The sequence below is a fragment of the Chelmon rostratus genome, chromosome 15, assembly GCF_017976325.1.
Source record: "Chelmon rostratus isolate fCheRos1 chromosome 15, fCheRos1.pri, whole genome shotgun sequence".
NCBI classification, from domain to species: domain Eukaryota; kingdom Metazoa; phylum Chordata; class Actinopteri; order Chaetodontiformes; family Chaetodontidae; genus Chelmon; species Chelmon rostratus.
This window is the reverse complement of record NC_055672.1, coordinates 2,029,172-2,049,003: the sequence shown is the minus strand read 5'-3', so window position 1 is coordinate 2,049,003 and position 19,832 is coordinate 2,029,172. Positions and strand designations below refer to the sequence as shown.

General features: G+C 42.7%; 1 protein-coding gene across 5 annotated transcripts in view; it reads right to left on the bottom strand.

The window, feature by feature from the left end:
• ppp2r5eb (protein phosphatase 2, regulatory subunit B', epsilon) overlaps positions 1 to 19,832 on the bottom strand; it is a 45,254-nt gene that overhangs the window by 9,065 nt on the left and 16,357 nt on the right. For all 5 annotated transcript variants that reach the window (XM_041953349.1, XM_041953347.1, XM_041953345.1 and 2 more), the window contains exons 3-4: positions 3,806 to 4,002; positions 688 to 789 (exon numbers count right to left, since the gene is read on the bottom strand). In XM_041953349.1, the coding sequence (XP_041809283.1) occupies positions 688 to 789; positions 3,806 to 4,002 (299 nt within the window). The remainder of the gene's footprint in view (positions 1 to 687; positions 790 to 3,805; positions 4,003 to 19,832) is intronic.

The following is a 19,832-nucleotide window of genomic DNA, read 5'->3' as shown; positions in this document are numbered from 1 at the left end:
TTTCTAAAGGAGTCCTGGGCAGCAGGCACACAGAGAAGGAGGAGGGGAGGTGAGAGACAAGAGAGCCTGGCTCTAGACATGGAGCAAAAACTGGACCCGAAACAGAACCCACCCAACCACCAGAAGCCAAATACAACCACCAGGTCAGTGGCACCAAAGTACTGATGAAGCAATTCATTCTGTCAGCGAGTGAATCTACACCACCTCCTGCCTAGCTTAGCATAAAGACAGAAAGCAGGGGGAAACAGCTAGCCTGGCTCCGTCTCAAGTTCAAGTTCAAGAATTTGTGCAGCATCAGAGTCTTGTTGTCACAGTGAGGTTCAGTGCAAGTCCATCCAAATGAAAACACGTCACTCAACTCTATGTTTTCAGTTTCTGCCTTCATTAGTATGGTGCCCTGATAGAAAGTGCTGCAGGAGAGCTGTGTGATGCATCGACATTCAAAACAGTCACAGTGCGGTTGCCAGGTTTGATGAATTATGCCTGTACGGAGACTAAAAAGCTGTGTTCACCAACTGTATCTGGCGACCTGCGCTCCAGCTGGTAACTCTGCACGGAAACACTGGGCGGATGGGTGAGCCATTGTGAAGAAAGAGCTCAGAGCACATTTCTGTTTGTGCACCAATTAAACAAACAAGATAAAATGTGTTAACTGGTGAAAACACACACTTTTCCGGCCGCCTCTACCTGTAAGTGTGGCCAGGAGGCCTCGAGTGTGGGCTCGTCTTCCTCGGGGTCAAACTCATTACTGTCGCTGGGCGGAAGGGTCCGGAATATGTTGTGAGACACCTGGAACAAAACACAAAGGGGACATGTTAAACGTTTGACTGTTGAAATGTGCATCAGCTGATGAGACAGTGGTCCTGTTCCTGAAGGCACCCCAAGGACGCTCTACAGCCCTGAAGTCCTAAAACATGACACTCTGATAATCGTGATCAGACACAACAACTGGAGGTAAACAAATATTAGCTTTCAGGACACTGGAAGCTCTGTAGTATCCAGACAAAACGCAACGTGAATATATGTCTGACTCTTTTCATGCAAATGTATCTGCTGAAGTGTGTGTGTGTGTGCTGTCTGTGCTCTTTCCCTACAAGCAGACATTAGCTGTATCCGGCTCACAACACGCACACAGACTCCACCTCTGGTACTGGTACAGTTTCTCTCCTCGTTGTGAACACACCTTTAGACTCACGTGCATCAGCGTGTTTTCAGGTTCAGTGTTAACAGTTTGGTCCTGATGTCACACAAAGATCACAGAGAAATATTCACAGGACTAAAACCTCTTCACTTTTTAAAGAAATGTTTTCACGTGTTTATATTGGACTTTGTTCATGCTGTTATTTGGGGGTCAGATTGGGAACATTAGTCATATGCGTTTTCACCATTACTCGAGCTTCCGTAGTAACTGTACTTCACTCAGTTTACATGCACACACTGACCTCGGCTCTCCACCGCTGCTCAGTTCACACTTGTGTTTACACTCTGAGCTTTTCTCTGAGGTGATGCACAAAGTTAAAGTAAAGCTGTAAAAATCTACATACTTGTTGAATGTTTTGTTTCAAACCATACACACGTCATGAGTGTTTGAGTATGAATCATCTGCACTGCATCACAATGTTAACACATTTACAGTAAAACAGAGAAAGTGACTGTTGAGACAAATATTTGGAGAGACTTTTGTGTGAAAGCACTCCTGAACTTGCATCACTTTGATGTTGCGGTGTTCAATTTTCCCTTTTCTTTTGCAGGAAGTGTCTTCTGGGACACTCCAAGTTAAATCACATGAGTGTGTGTGTGCACAAGACAGCCAGGGAGGAAAATGGGACAGGACCTGAGGACAAGTGTGGAGAGTTTACGGATCTGCAGGAGTGAGTGTGACTTCTATCTGCAGGCGCTGAAAAGCAGCAAGGGAGTACGAACCAGCTTCAATGTAATTATCTCTGGATTTAGTCATGTGAGTTTATGAGTACAAACATAATCACAAGTGTGTGTTTCTAATCTATTTGTACTGTGCTTGGTAATTATGGTGATGGTGTGTTAGCCTCTGTCTCTGTCTTTATGGGTCAAAAAATGTTAACCTAAAAAAAATAATTACAAATAAAAAAAAAGTAAAAAACTAACTCTACGTAGCTAACAGGGCTGTCAAAGTTAGCCAAAAATGATGTTCAATATTTCCCTCTGAAATACACACAGGTTCAAACCACTGGATTATCTATTTTTGCACATTATGTCCATAAGATGGCAAACCGATACAACAAGAAACCTACGCCTTGTGCATCATTTCAACATAAACGTGTCTTTTTTAGAGATCTACATACCTACACATTTCAAAATAAACAACTAAAATTATGTCCTGCACTGTTATTGAATTATTCGCTCCTTTCAGCTTGACCTACATTTCATTTTCTCTCAGTCAAAGTGACGTGTGCAGAGTTTCCAGTTGGTGCTGGCCCACGTGTCCTGGAAGACTTTAACGTCCCGGACAAACTAGAGAATTTACGGTCACATTTTATTAGATTATGGATCCTATTTTTCCATGTTTTCGTGTCAAAGTGACTCCTGGAGACAACAATTTTTTAAATTAGTCCAGTACTGAACGAGAGCTCTGCAGCCTACAGCCATGAAACGGGCGTTTGTTCGCCGACAGTGTACGTCCACTAAAAGTGCTTGTTATTGCCAATGACAGGGTCAGATTGCCAGAATAAGTGTCGGACAACATTTTGGAAAGGATCTCTGCAGAGATAGAGCTTTTTGTTAGAGAGTATGATCCTTTTTGTTTAGCCAGAAATGTTATATCGCGCTCGCTAAAGCCACCAGACTCCATTCACAGAAGCAGGATTTTTTATCATCGTAAAAAACGCTTTGTTCAAACGTGACAGAAACACCAAAACCTTCTCGGTTCATCTTTCCACTGTTACAACAACCAACCAATGTGACCATTTTTGGCTGAAAAAGAAAACAAGTCCAAGCAAGCAAGCAATGCTACAGAGCTAAACGTGCTAACACAACGAATTTAACAAAGCAGCTGAAGGACACAGGTCTGAGAACCTCTGTAAGGAATTTCGAGAGGTTGGTGACAGCTCCCATTTTTTCCCATTATTCCCACAGCATAACTGAAGCGTTTAAACAAGATGGCCCAGTAGACTGTTGCTGACACTCTGAGCATGTTGTCCTGTTGTTTTGTAATTCTGAAAGCTACGTTAATCCCCTCAGAGCTTTCAGGAACCTCCGACTGCAGAGCTTCAGTTCAGAGGAAAACACTTTAACTATGGTCAGAGGTAAACTGACTTCATGCTGTGCTTCAGCGGTGGAAGACGTATTCAAAACCGGAAGCATACCACATACCTAGTAATCATACCATAAGAACTAAGAAAGTTAAAGTCCTGCATCTACATCCTTACTTCAGTACTATCAGCAAAATGTACTTTTGCATCAATGCATCATATTCTGTGTGAACCTTTAATAAAAGGCTTAAAGTTATGGCTTCAGTGTTGTGTTGATTTTTTTCCTGTGGTACACAAAATTTTTAATATCGATATTTTTCAGGGTATTATATCAAAATTGAAAATTCCAGCATTGTGACAATGCGACTGTGCTAAGGGGTTTCCAGTACATAATGCTTTATTTTAAGGGGTCACAAGCCAAACAGGCTAAGAAACACTGAATTAAAGAATCATTTTGGTGTCTTGAGTCTTGCAGCCACTTTAAAAATATAAACTGGTCACACTGAGACATGTCTGGGTTCCCGTAGTGTGTGTGAGTCCGTCGTGTATGCTGAATGCACGCCTTCCTCACTCCTCACCATTTTGACGACCTCGGGGTAGGCCTGCTCTGTCAGGTAGCCCCGGCTGACGGTCACGTAGTCCACCAGCTCGTTGAGCGTGGAGCGCTTGTACTCCTTCATCTTGAGGTCCGACAGCGTGTCCATGAAGTCAAACACAGTACAGCACTGCTGCAGCTTCTTCAGGAACAGCTCCGGCTGCTCCGGCGCTGGCACGTCTGGACGCACAAATCAAACGCACACAGGAACATCAGACACACACACACACACACACAGGCAGAGGAAGAGAAAGATGAAGATAAGTCAGTTAAATTGGTTCAGACATAAATGTGAACCATGCAGATGTTTCTGATTCGCACAGAGGTCAGACAGCTGCAACACCAAACACTTAGAACGACAACAGTGGCAATAAAAACTGAGACGTGGGGCGTCCTGGTGAGGCGGCGGTCTGAGACACTGCTGACACGAGGTGGGACATCAGGTACACCCTTTACAGGTCACCAGTCAACCACAGGGCTGAATGCATGGAGACAGACAACCATTCACACTCACAATCACACCAGTTCACAGAGGCTGCATGTCTTTAGACTGTGGGAGGAAATCAGAACACCCAGAGAAAACCCACACAGGCAGCAGGAGACCATGCAGACTCCTACAAAAATAAATAATATTTTCTACCAAAAAAGAAAAAGAAACATGCCATAAACACACAGAAAAAGTACTGCTTTCCTTGTTTAGGAGACGATAATGAATTAGTTTCGTAGATGCTTTGCAATCATTCAGTAGTTTCTCTGTATTCATAATTTAATGTATTTTGTATTCTGTTGCTGACGACAGACAGGAAGTGATTTGTTTTATACTTCTTTAAGGACTGTTTGGTATAAAAAGAAGATGAACTGGTTGATTAGCATAAGCAGGGATAGCCACAACAGCTAAAAAATACACCTGCACATTACATTGTCAAAAAACGAGAGTTAAGCAAAAGCATGATGAGTTTATTACGTTCTCCAAAGGTGTATGGATGTACGGATTACAACAAAGGATGCTTCAACAGCACGCCGCAGGTGAAGAAGTCAGTTTCCTGCTCTGCATTAGCTTTTTATTTATTCAGCCTTTCTGCGAGCCCAGTCTGAATGGAGAGGAGGAGCGCGACAGCCTCATTATCCTGCAGAGCGTTTCTGAAGGGAGCGACGGACGCGCTGCTGTCACAAACCGTATGGATGTACAGGAAGAACAAGCCGGCAGGTGTCTTCATTCTGATCCTACAGCGACAGACATGGCGGAGGGTCGCGCAGAGTTCAGACCTGCAGGGAGACGCATGGCGCTCTTCGCTGATTGCCAGACCTGATCCCAGTAGGACTGGGCCTTTATTATGTAAGAGATAAGCTGCTCTGAAGGAAACACAGCAGCAGCTCTGAAGTGTGAGCGTGCTCCAAAATTACACTTCAAAGTGCTCGTTTGTCATTTTGCATTCTGCTGCACTCATGTTGACTCACCGAGTGTGTCGAAATGAGTGAGAAGTTTTCCACAAAACACTGACATGACTTTTTAACCTCTTCACACTAATTCGTTGGTTGTTAATTTCCAGACAGTAGCTTGGGCTCATCATTCACTGAGTAACCGAGAAAATAGTTGGTAGATCAGCTGAAAATGTGCTGCAGTCCTACAGCTGATTCTCATCACTATTTGCATTATTACTTTAGTTTGGTGTTTGCTTTAGAAGTTGATAATATTCTCAAACCATTCAATCTGAGAGATTCTTGCATAAATTATCCGATCTTTAAGAATGAAACCATCAAACACCTTTGTTAACTCCCTCCTCTGGGGTGCCTGCTTCACTCACGATCAGAGATATTTAATGAAGCGATGTTTCGGTATGCAGACCCTGATCAGGTTATTAAATACCTTGTCAGCCAGTGGTCTTCTCTTCTACACCTGTCGATCCACAGGTGTGCAAAAGTTTTGCTCTTTTGAGGAATGAATTTAAAGAAATTTGATTTTGGACAAATAAGCTTTCTGTTGCAGTTCTTTTGCAGGCTGGACAAACAGATCTGTCAGTTTTTTACAATGTACCAGGCAAGTGTACAATAAAAGACATTAGCAACCGCTGTAGGGTCAAATATTTTGTTAATTGTATTTAAATTCCATTCAACATTTGGAATAAAGCTATAAAATTCAGACAGAAACTTACAGAGGATACTTTCTATATTTTAAGAACAATAAACTGAAAGGTAAAACAACATATTTACATTTTGAACCAGGTTTTCTTTATGCTCCTTACCTACAGGTTTAACTGGAAGGCCTCGAGCCAGAAGGAGAAGATAATCATTCTCATTCTCTAAAGGATTTCTTGACTTGATAAGGTTCAAAACATGATGTCATAAAACAAGTATTTGTAACTCAAGACAATGTTTATGGATGGAGAAAGAAATATTTAACTTAGAATTCATGATAAGTTTACTTTGGATCTTGTCAAATCAAGAAATCTTCAGACATTTTTCAGGTCAGACTTATTATAATTAAACAGGTCATTCTTTTCCTTTAAATATATCAATTTCTAGGATTTTATGGGAAAGCTGGGCCTGGATTCAGTCATTGTCTTTTCTTCAGTTCAGCTGTTCAGACTGAATGGTTGAATTCTTGAAATCCTCTCTTCCTGAAGCTCTGACCATTCAAACAGAAAGTGCAGCTTCCTGTCCTGGGAAACAATCCCGAGCAGATCTCATCAAGCGCATATAAAGTGATTATTCCCAACATGTTTTGATCCAAATGCCACCAGTTACTCACGACCTGCTGGCCTCCTGTTTCAGCTCAGCTCACTGAGGTTGAGTCCAAGCGGGCCAGTCGCAAACAAACTCAAACCCTGATTGACTGGCAGGAGTCCTGGTCTCTGCAGGCCTTAATCCCTGCTCCACAAACTTGGTGGGATGGAAGAATCGAGAGCTTAATGCTCGCAGCCACAATATCGAGTCATTTATCAGAGCAAATGCATCGGAGTCTCTCGACTTCAGCAAAACGTGAATTTTAAACGGAGACGTTGAATCCTATGCAACCAGGATGGAAAAAAAAACTACACTGTGTGGTGAATGTTAATCTGCCAACAAGATGAAACAAGTTCCTCTTTGCCCTGCATGTGATATGATCACTCAGTGCTCCACATACCTAAAAAAAGAGTGCTGACCAGAATATTAAGGTGGCTGCACGGTCTACATGTCCTTGAGCAAAATATTCAGTCTTTCCTGCTCATTCTTTTGAAGTAGCCCTGGATAAGAGCCTCAGAAATTCTGCGGCTGTCAGAATGTGGAGAAGAAACCAAAACCGAGTGTTAAAACTGCTGTAATCAATATCTTTGTACAAACAGTGGATCAAATGAGTACACGTCATGTGTACCGATGGCAGTGTCACAGCAGTGCTCAGCACAAAGTCAGACACAAGTGGAACGTTTAGTAGCAAAGAGTTAGTGGAGACCAAACCAGAGCCAAAAGGGGCACGGGTGCTAAACTTACATTCATCAGGTGGAAGAGTCCAGATGTAAGCTAATGCTGCTCCATCTGCTGTTTGTGTGAATGTGCAACTGCTAAGTCAACAGGGTATGAGGTGATAAACTGGATGCAAACATCACTGACTGTCTCCACAGTCAGTGATGTTTCTGCCATGTTATCCACCTGCTCACATCTAGTCCCTCTTAATGAAAGCAGGCTTTCTGCCTCACTATCAAGTGAGTTACCGACATTTCTACCTTTAGACATGGACGGAACACTAAAATGAAAAAAATGGCCTCCTATGTTTTCTGGGCGGTTTACAGATTAACAATGAAGAAGAAAGGGGACATCTGGAGGTCTAGTGATGAAAGACTTTCTCCCACCAGGTTTTTGATCTCTACATTGTCAGTTATCAAATAAAATGCAAAAATGTCAAAAAGATGGATTTTTTCAAAAAGCCCAGACCACATCACACTGCAAGGGGGTCTGTATAGATGTGTGAATACATTCTTGCCTCCGGGTGTGTGCATATATATAAAATAAAAACTACTTTTGAGGCCAATTTCTTCTTCAATCAGATGAACTTTGAAAGGTTTTGCCTGTTTGGTACCTCAAAAATGAGTTCAGCTGGCTGGAGTGAATGTAAAAACTGTTCCTGTCCTGAGAAACAAACCTCGTCAGATCTTGTGCCCATCTGAAGTGATCATACTGAACAAGTTTTGATACAAATGTATACAATGCATGTACTGTATATGAAAAATGGATATGTGCAAATCTGCAGGGCGCAGCAAAGTATTCACAGAGGACTAGACAAAGCTGAGAGGTCAGCGTCCACCATCCTGCCGGAGAGAAGAAACTACATCTTTGTCGCTCTGCGTTGTGACGATGGAGGCGTTTGCCTGTAGAAGCTGGAATAACATGTGAAAAATAATATCTGGAACATCAAAACTACACATATCCATACAGGACCTTTCATTGCTGAGTAAAGAATGCATGCATGTTTATTTTGTAAGTGTGTGTAGGTCCGTGTGTGTCTTCCTCCCAGCACAGTACTGTACAGTACGCTGTACTTCATTACAGTAATTACTAGCTGCAAGATTCAGGGTCAGCTTGTGTTACGGAGCCCGGGGCCTCGGGATCCTGCAGCTCTGCCGCTATAGGAGCATGTGAGCGGCCTTAAAGGAAACTATTAATAGACAGATAATCACACAGGACACAGTAATCCCTGTACAGAGACACAGAGAGAGCACAGCTAACCAGCTTGGAGCAGGTCGAGAGAGCATGAGTGTGAATGTGGGAGAGAGAGAGAGAGGGACTCTGCTGGTGTGTGCATGTAGTGTGTGTGACTGTACTTAAGCGTGCGTGAGAATGTGTGTGTGCGTCTGTAGCCTAGAATAACCCAGAAACTACACTTCATACACATCAGCAAGCAAGAACCCTGGAGTGGATATGCTATAACATGCACACGCACACGCACACACCATCTCATCCAGGTCCAGACCACAGCACAGAGCAGCCCGCACCATGATGTTGTCCGTCATCAGGACTCAAACATCACATTATTTGTTTTTCGAAATTGAAACATCACCATCAATAAACAAACTATCATCTATCCCACTTTTCTGATGAGACCTTAAACATTCTCATACAGTGCATTAACACAAGAAACTACTAAAACTAAATGTTATTTAACAAAGGTCCCCCAATCGGGAGTCGAACCATGGATGCTGCATTCATGTGGCACGCACTCTAACCATTAGGCCACTGACATAATTGTGGGAAAACACCTGGTGTGACTAACCCAGATGTCACGTCTTTACATTACTTGTCATTGCACAGTGATATAAACCAGAAAAGCAACAAATCCTCAAATCTGAATGTAACCTATGAAGTTATACAATCATGAAGGCAGAAACAAACACATACTGTCAGTATTAATTTTGGTTTGTCATGTGGTGTATAATGTAAGAACACAGTTGTCCAATAGTCCCAATCTCAAATGTATTCAGCTAACCATCACAGAAGATGAATAAACGAGATCACTTTCAAATTAGAGAAGATGGAATTATTCAACATTTGGCCACTTGAGTTTTACAAAATGATTTAATCCACAAATCATCTCATAGTGGAAACTTCTGACTCTGTAATCAATGAACTTTTCCTGAAAGTAAAATTCCAGCTGTTTGTTTCAGTACCAACATGATAACATTACCAGGAGTGTGGGGATACAGTGCATACAACAAGCACGCAGTGACTCAGAGGGAATCAATCATCTGACCTTGATAGTGTCAAATAATGTCATTTTCTTCAATCTAGTGATCGTGCAGGTGCTTCTGTGAAACAGGTGAAGAGCTCAGCCTGCTCAGAGGTTGCACTCCTCCTCTACAATGGTTTTACCTCAATGCAGCTAATGTTTCCTCTTCGGATTAGCAATTAAAACACACATCAAGGATAATAAGACACGTTAAATAGTTAAACATTTAAAGAAATATTTGCATATATTTCCGATAAGGTTTGACACGTGGATTCAGTCTCAGCTCCGCAACCCAATGTCAAACCGCAAAACACCTTGAAACCTACAAACCGCCTGACCCGCTGTTATTGCTGGCTACTCGTGCTTATACCAAGAACCAAGCAGAAAAGCAGAACGAGAATAAATACACCAGCCGCGAGCAAAGTGCTGACAGTTGTCAAGGCAACCAGCTTCTTACAAATCACAAAAACTGTGTATGTCACTGCAGGGCTGTACGTGAAGCTCTGGTGCTACGGAGGTTGGGAGTTTTGTAGTGCAGACCACAAAATTGGAGCACGAGTATAAAATGTCTGCAACCATCTCAGAAGAGAGACCACAAGGAGTGCAGTTCGTCACTTAAACAGACATGTGACAGGAAAAGGACATCCATGTTGCATACAGGGCACCACCTAAACCTCAACAACACATATTTTCAAACAAACGTGTCGTGTATTTGCCCTGTCAATGAACATTTTACAGTCAAATCTAGTGTGTTTTATGATGACAAATGTTCCTGTGAATGGAGTCCGGTGGCTTTAGCGAGAGTGATGTAACAGCTGTTACATCCTCTATCCTATAACTGTTCTTATTGCATGTAGCATACATACATGATGATTTTAATTGTGGTCAGACCTCCTGCCTCAACATGCATTTGGGGTAATACAGCGGCCATTCCACGGGAATTGTGGGAATTTGTGTTATATGTATGGATATATATAATAAGCATGTATAATTCACTAGAATAGCTCCATTAAAACAGCCAAATCTGCTCACTTTCTTCAACTGCAAGAACATGACACTCGTGATAATGTTCACACGTGTTTAATTCATGATAAATTCAGATGATCTCCTTTTAAAGTCAGTCAGATAAACACACTGACCAGACCAATTTGTCCTAAGACCTAAACTGAAGCTCTTTCATGTTTTAAAATACCCATATCATTGCGGGCATTTACTTTTCCCATCCATCTTTATCCCCAAATCCATTTAGCTGGTACAAATGTGATCTTTTTTTAATCCAGCAGCCACTGTGGATGGAATCAGGGCTGAAATGGGTGTTTGGCAGTTGCTGAGCCACTCCATCAGCCTCTCTGTGCATAAGCCAACCATCATTTTGATGAAGATTATGGCTCCATCACAGCAGCGACAGCTAGTAGACGTCAGTGTGGCAAGTGAAGTATAGGCTTCTGCCATAGCTTTAAACTGCATGAAGGAAGTCTGTGTTGGCTGCTCCAAACCTGACAAACGTGTGTTTTGTATATAAAAACAGCCTTTGCACTGCGCTGTATTGTGGGAAATGTGTGGTCATCCAGGATAACTGTTGACACCAGGTCAGTGAACTATAAAAACATCACTACTTCTTACGAACCAACTGATTTCATACCAACACGACTATTCTGAGTTACTTTACGAGTGCGGCCCCAGCCTGTGGAAACACTGATGCTCTGCTCTGGCTTCAGCCTCACCCTGCTTTTCTCCTTCCTGCCTGTTCTGTTTCTCAGCTTTGGAAGAGACTCTCATCTGGGCTCCCTTGGCAGAGGAAGAGAGAAGTCGCTGCTGCTTAATTAATGGTGGAAAAAAGCTTAACGACTCGCAGCACGAGAGAGAGAGCAGTCAGATGGCTCGCCACAGGAACTCCTTTAAGTTAGGCTAATTACATAACAGCCTCAACCTATTGAACACAGGGTCAGGATCTAGCACTTTAGATATGCATGCATCTATTTTCAAGAAAGAGCAGCTTGTAAAATCTGTTGTTTTCATGTTGTTAAATATGAATTAAAATGTTTTACAGATCTGTGAAGTTTGAAATACAGGGTCTTCCAGATTACATCAGCTGCTGATTATTTGAGTTGCCGAAACATGATTTGGCAGTGTTCAAGGAAACTAAAACAAGCTCACATGGTGTGTTCACGGCAAAGAAGTCATAAAAATCAAGTGCGGACCTGCTCCAAAACTGCACAAGTGCAACAACTGCAGCACTAATAATGGCGGAGACACTAAATGTTTTTAAAATGAAATACTCACAGGTGTCACTTTGTGATCGGTACAGAGTGACAGAATAACAGGAACATGGATGTTAAGGAAGCCCCAGGAAACCAAGGTGTCTGCTTCAGAGCACTCAACATAAGAGTGTTAGACACTCTGCAGCCCAACTGGTGGACTCCTTCAGCACTGTTATTTAATGGCCTGTGGATGTACTCAGTAGCTCCCCATGTTGATGCTGCATAAATGCATATGCATTGTCTCTTAAGGCAGTTAAAAATGAATAAACAGGTTTCCAAAAACAGTTCTGGAAAAAGAAAATAAGAGCAGAGAGTCAACACGGATCCTACAAGTGATCCAAACTGTTCACTCTTACTGCTGCAAGGAAGTCCATTCAAAAAAGGCCACAAATACTAACAAGATCATAGTGTAGCTTCTGGGGTTCTCTATAGGACGGAGCCTAAGTCAAGGGGCTGCAAAGATAAATGACAAATTTAACTTAAATCTAAATCTCAGACTATGACTAAGATGGACACTGTGGCCAGAACACCCATCGTCAAGAACACACACTGCAGCCTTCGACATGTCGCACAGTGAATATACTGTGGTGCATTCAGCCAAAAGCTGGTAAAATCTGAGCAAACGCCAGCTGCAGTTTGGGCAGGGAGCCAGCCATCACTGGACAGTTATTAAAAAAATGTGAATTCCACTAATACAAAACGTAACAGCGTTGATTTGTAGAGAAAATGCATCTGGGAGAGGCTCGAGTGGAAATATTTAAATCCTGTAACTTACACTTCCACTACTGTCCAATTTTGTGTTACAGTCAGTGCATTCAAACCTCGTAGCAGCAAGAGCTACGTATCATCCAACAACGGGAGCACGTTCCTTTTAAACAAATTACTAAATGCATGTTCAGCGCAACAGTGCAAGTGCTTAGAGATAGTACTTCCTAAAATTATACATAGTGCTAAGAGGAGAAAGTTAAGTTACATTTAGATTTCAGCTGACAAAGACATCTCTGATCGACAACATTTATAGCTTAGAAATATTTTGATGCGTAGTAGATACATGCATTTGAAAGAAACCCTCATTTGGCAGGAGCATGTTAGAATACCATAGATACGATGGTCAGCTTTCGTTTTACTATCTGAACAAACCTTGACTGCTGTGCTTCACTATTCTTAGGTTGTACCGTTCTACACACAGCACTGCAGAGATTTTAGTGGAAGCACAAGTCTAGGAAGGTGTAAGATGACCAGGCGACGCACTCTTTAAGAACAGTCCTCACACACACACACACACACACACACACACACACACACACACACACACACACACACACACACACACACACACACAGTGTAAAGGGGAAAGCCCCTTGTCTCTAAAAGCAGTGAGCGTGTGTGACCGGGCGAGCAGGCTTGAGTTACAGCAGGAGAGAGAGTGAGCAGCTCCAACAGATGGGACTCAGTGACGAGACCCCTCTGCCTGAAGGTCAATTTGTAGGATATTATGTACTGGCTATGACGATATTATGTATGTACACAAACTAAGAGGGTTCTCCGCCATCACAAACAGCCATCATCGAGGTATAAACAGCGGGGGTTAAGGAGGTGCACTGGAGATTAGCAGAACAATCGGGTCGACGTGCAGGGTTATTGACGGGGGAATGTCAAGGCGCTGTGGGTGTGACCTTTGCTCTCGTCACTGCTGGTGGCTTCTAATTAACCTTATTTACACAGAGAAAGTTGCCGCCTTTCAGCCGCGCCCTGGTTCATCAGCCCTGAACAACCAACCAGTTTTCTGCAGATAGTCACTGGATTAGTCAGGGATTATTACAGGCCCATCAATAGTGATTGAGGAAATGTTTTACAAGTTTTGCCTCACCTTTAACAGCTGGTTTCTTATTGGATCAACTGTGACTCACTCTAAACAGGAGCAGCTGATAAATACGTTAAAGTTAAGCACAGTTTAAAACATAAAAATGTGTTCTTATTCAACACAGAGGTCTGTTGTCTCCAACAACAGCGCAAGACAAAAAGTTCAAATGAACCTGGATCCAGCAGCTGGTTCAGTTTTGCATCCTGTCCCGGGTTCAGGGAATTTCTGGATACACTAAGCTTCATTTCTGACAAATCTCTGATCGAATTTCAGAAATATGCAAAACATTTCGGTTATGTTAGGAAGTTTTTACACTTTCGACGGCGCTGAACGTCTTGTCACACAAACGTCCCGAAGCGGCAGATTATACCTGATGGAACTAATTAATGTTAATGCAGTAAATTGCCAAAAGGACAAACTGAAACTTGGCTGTTTGATTAACACGTTCTCAGCGAGCCTGTGCCTGTACTCAGCCACAGACAGCGACAAATAGCGATAACAGATCGCAGCTGAGTCATTTAGTTATTTATTATTTCGCTGATTTTAGTTTCAAAATGCAGAAAGCTGTATTCTCTAAGACTAAAATGTTCAAACTTCAACTCTTGTTCATTTGACTCACTAGTTTGTTCTGTTTTCAGCGAGTTTTTTTAAACACTGCCAACAAACTGAATTTTCAGGGGGTCAGTATCGAGTAAGATGGCACGAGGCACTACTGAATTAGTTTCAACTTTCAGCCCAGCATCCTCTTCTGTGGCAACAAACGTCAGCAAGCTAAAAAGTCACGCATATAAGCACCGCCATCAGAACAGAAACTGTGTCATGTTTCCTGTCGAGGAGAACAGTTTCCCAGCAGTTGCTGTCGCTACTGGGCCTATAAGCCACTGGGGTTGAACATTACATAAAGGATTACAGTGAGAAGAGATGATAAATGCTGACTGTCACAACATCTGTTCTGTTTGGTAAAAAAAAAAGAAAAAAAAAACAGGAAGACAGACGTGACCCAGCAACATGTCATCAGCTGTCGATGCAAATCGCCGCAGGAAGCGGGCATACGATCAACTGGCAAACAATCATGGCGCTGTGTTGACATTCATGTACACATGTAAACACATATGGTTGTCGCAGTTAAGCTGTGTCCAATCCCAGACACGCAGCACAATACACATCAGTTTGACTCCTGCTTCGAGTATGAAAGGATAGTCTGCTGGTACATTAACCTCTGCCAAATTCAGGCTTTTGTGTTTATGGATAGATTTTCATTTTGATAAAAATGCAAGAAGACAAAAAAAAAGCCATTAGGTCTTGTTGATTTTGCTAACGATGCACCTGTGGGATGTTTTTGTCTCATGCTGCATTCATTCACACAGAAAAGTCTGACATCTGCACATTCAAAGTCTGGGGCTTAACAGTGTTGAATTTTCATGCCATTTTCTCAGAAAATCAATGATGAACAACAAACAAAGACGACTCCTTATAGATGTGGAAGGAGCTTGATCGTGCCTTTGGGGACAGCTGTGGCTCAGGAGTTAGAGCAGAAGGTCGGTGATTCGATTCCTGGCCCGTGTAATCATGCAATCCCATGCAATAGGCAAGATACTGAATCCCAAATTGCTCCTGATGCTGTGCCACTGTTCTGTGAGTGTGCTCCTGATGAGCATGGTAGCCTTTGCCTCAGTGTATGAAAGTGTGTGTGAATGCTGGCATGTGTTGTAAAGCCCTTTGGGTGGTCAGTAAGACTACGAAAGTGCTATATAAATGCAGTCCAGCTCCTGGTTACCTTCCTTTCTTGGTAGCACACTGCCTTACCAAACAGATGCACTTTCACAATTAATATCAAACGGATCACACTTCTTGCATGTAACAATAATAAGCTGCAGTTCCATTCCATGATGAGGATTTAAAGATGTAAACATGCAGACTGGAGCACATAAATGGAGACGAGAGAGGACAGTGCGCCACACCAGTCAGAGTGAAACAGCTGTAACCATGCCAACCCGAGTCAAACAGTCAACCACATGCTGAACTGGATCACAGTGCACCAAACGTGGTGCAAGCAGTGCAATCCAGAGCTCTTTGGCTGCAATTACTTTAACATTTTGTTGCTGACTATACTTTTTTTTGATTAACCCATTAAATTAACCTGTAAAATTCCATTTAAATACCAAAACATGTCAATCACAAGCTCCCAGACTCCATGATACAATAATATAAAACAGTGACAAACAGCAGATGTTTGACATTTCTGCTCAATCAAGGACTATAAGATGATGAGTATGTAACTTTTGATGCCATTGTGGCCACAAATGACAATTATGGGACAGTGGTAAATACTAAAACATACAGTAGTCTCCAAAAGCACTGAAAGCCAGAAAACTGACTCAGTAGTGGCACTCACACACCAATATGTAGCTCAAGTTTGCTAACATTAGCAACTGGTTTGACCACAGGAAGTGGGACTTAGTATTAAAATCCCTCAGTGTATTTAACTGAGCAACACTGTGTTTTTTGCTTTTAATTTTTCATTTGTAAGAGGAATAAAGTATTTTTTCTTCTTTAAAAAGTTATGTAGTCTCACTTTAAGCGTCAAAGGTCACTCCAAATAAATATGCAGCATATCACCAGAACCGCTAACTGCTGCTCACTATACTCCTTCCTGTCTTTGGCTACAGCTACTAGCGGTCATTAGCCACTTAGCTCAATTAGCCTTACAGCTAGTCGTGGTTGTATTAGCTCACTGGAATCTGGCCCAACCGAGAGCCAAAAAAGAACCACATTCAAGCACCAAAAACATGTCCAAGTATGTGCAGTAGCACAAATTTGATGTTACTTCTCTGTTTGAAACTACAGCGTGATAAATTTAGACTTCAGATACAGATCGTGTGGCATGGTACTATGCATGCATGTGCTGTACATACATGTGCTAGCCCAGCGCAGGTAGCAGGGCGGGATGTGTGTAATGGAAGAACTCTAACATATAAATATATGTTCATGGCCCAGATACAAATTACCCGTGCCCCTATCTCCATGTTCCCTGCAAGGCGCCAGGTTGCTGTCAATCATTAACACATGCACTCGTCCTGGGCAAACTTTGCTCTCAGCTGCTGTAGCCAGCAACATGACAGATGGCAGAGCTGTGGAGGCCTTTGTCACTTTCTCTCCTGTGTTTAGGTAACACATGAAAGGTACTAAACATCTGAACTATATCTCACTGAGGCAAACTACAAGACTCCTGCAAGCTCCTAATGAGAGCAAACACTCCAGACTCCATGATCAGAGCTTCAGCAGTGACAGGCAATGAAATGACAAAGACCTTCTTCAAGCTGAATGAAATGCCTGGTGAGCTAACATGCAACAGACACGAGGCAGAGTTCTTCTTTAATTTTTCCTTTTGACCTACACTTGTAAACAAGTCTGTCTTAATACAATGGTCTGGTGCCCAATTAAACACTGAAACAAGTTTTGCCTGCTGTAAACTCTTCCCGTTTGTACTGTGCTGTGTCAAAGTAAGTGACAGCAGACAAATTCCACAGGCCTTGTTCTGTTTGAGGTTAAAAAGTGGAGTAGGAATGGCCGGTATGAACAGGACGTGTGATTACAGCAAGATAAACATGTTACAATGTTCATATGGACTACTGTTTTACAACAGACTTATGCTTTCAGAGTGTGTTGGAGCGATTTACAATGCCTTCAACCCTTAACCTAAGAATACCTTCAATAAATACCATCAGACACTAAAGACCAGCAGCAGCACTCCGTGTCCTTCTCCTCTTTAAGTCAGTGATGTCTAGATTTGCTCTTGAAGTATTTTCAGTAATGAAAGCAAGTATTTCCACTCACTGTGCCACATCTTCTATTCTTTTAGTCTTCTATCTCATCCTATTTAATTTGCTTCAATGCTGAGACATTAGTACTCAAGCCGGCAGGGTAGTGTTGTTTGGTGCTGGCTGGACAGACCTTCACAGAACTGACAGGTTATAGGTTTGAACCCCCGACAGCTGATGTGTCATGTCAAAAGGTTGTTTAAGTGACAAGCTGTTCTGAGAGCATCAGCTCGAAGCCTGAAATGTAAAAGCTGCTCTTTGAGACCGCAGCAGCGACGATCATCTGGGACGGTTCACACAAAGACGGCGTTCACGAGCCAGGTGAGAGCGCCGGGTCGCTCACAGGACTCACATAGCAGGAATTCCACCACATACGAGCACCACTGAATCAAACTCAACACAACACAACACAGGAGCTACCTGTGCGCCACCTCGGCTCACTCATCACCTCCTGCTGTGGCATTTTCCTGACTCCAGAGAAAAGCCACGCATTGGTCGACATGGGTACATGTTGTGTGGTGTCAGGAGAAGATGTGTCTCCATCAGTACACGCTACTCTCCACTGTCATGAACTGGATTAGGTTGGTTTTGTTTAGATTTTAGCAACCAGGGCTGAACCTCAACACCTTCTGTAATGTTTCTGGTTCTGAATTAAAGGTGCCCAAAGTACCAAGTACCAAAAATTCAAGGACAAATTTGTACCATCTTTACTCATTCTTTGATTAGTTCCTAATTAGTTACCAATTTAAATCAGAATTCTGACATTTTCAGACTGTTCATTTAGGCAAAGTTCTTAAAACTGCTTGTATTCAGATAAAATTTGATTGTGAGAAGTTTGGGGTCTTTGGCGGGTTTTGTAGAAAAACGTACTGAAAAGGTATTGTTTAAAGTGTGAGAACCAAAACCCAAGTATCTCACCAGCAGTAGTCCCAAATTTTCTAATTAAGCTGATATAAATACTATTCTCTTATAATCAATTCTAATTCCACTGAGGGTTTAACAGGAACCAGAATTGCGAAGCAAAGTTTTGATGCAGACTCTTGTTATTTTTTGAGAAATAAAACTATATAAAAAATATGAACTGTAACAGAGCTTCCTTGATTGATCTTAAATCTTTGGGTTGAACAAAACAAGACACCTCAAAATTTTCAGATATTTTATAGAACAAACAATCAGTCAGGAAACATGATGGATGGATTATTCAAAAATGAAAATGATGAGCAGCTGCAGCCCTATCCTGTAAACACTCCGCTCGTGTCCTGGCACATGCTTAACAGCAAAGATGGAAGCTCAGCAGGCCCAAACTTCACTTTCAAGAATCTCAGCGCAGACTCAAAGGGTACGTTCTCACTGAATCCCTGGTTCTCCTTTGGAACTGGTTCCAATTCAGAACAGGCTTGATATCCAGCCACAGACTGAAGTCACCCTCGAAGAATGTCAACACTAACTTGAACACGATGCAACACATTCTTCCACAGGGGATCATACAGATAAAATGTACTCAATCCACCAGTGAACTTTCCATTCTCCCCTCAGCCAGTGAAAACACTCGTCTTCTGTTACCGTTCCCAGTCCATTTTAAGTCTACCTTTCCATCTGCTTCACACACATGACAGGCTGGGCCGGCTGCTTGCAGCGACAGCCCTTGACAGCAGGGGCTAACTTTAACACTCAATGCTCCTGTGCTAGCTGCTGAGCACCCCCACACATGCACACACATTCATGAGCACTGTCACTCACTTAATCAGGATTCCTCTTCCTGTTGGGCACCAACAGTAGAAAACGGCAGTCATTAACGTCGCGGTCTGAGCTGATTCGAGCCAAACATGTGGACAAGAGAGGTTTAGCTGACCCACGCTCCTCTTGTGGCTTGTTTGTAGCGAGCGGGGCTGGAAAAATGTAAAGAGACACCTCATGGATCAGGTTTCTCCTAAGGGGAGGACGTGGAGGGGAGGGAAGATGAGGCAGTGGGTCGGTGGGCTTCATTGGCCAAAGGGAGACTGGAGGAAGCGGCTGAGAGAGAGAGGGGCGGGCTGTGCAGCATTGTACATCTCAGTCTCTCTATTTTTTGCTCCTCTCTTTTTTTAAAAGCCTGCTGCCCAGAGAGGTCAGACGAACATCAGCCCTCCTACATGAGGATGGAAGTGAGACAAACCTAATTCAGGTTGAAAATGCCAACAACACACTCAGCCACACGAGGGTTTGGCCCACATTAGCCCGGGTTGCTGTTGAAATCAGATACTTTTGTGCTCCGGCAGGCTGTGTTTGTCACGTTTTTCCCATTTTACGCCACAGCATCTGTGATACGAGGTGGTCGAGAGACGTCACGGCAGCTGAAGTCAGCGTGGAATGAGAGGAGAGCACCT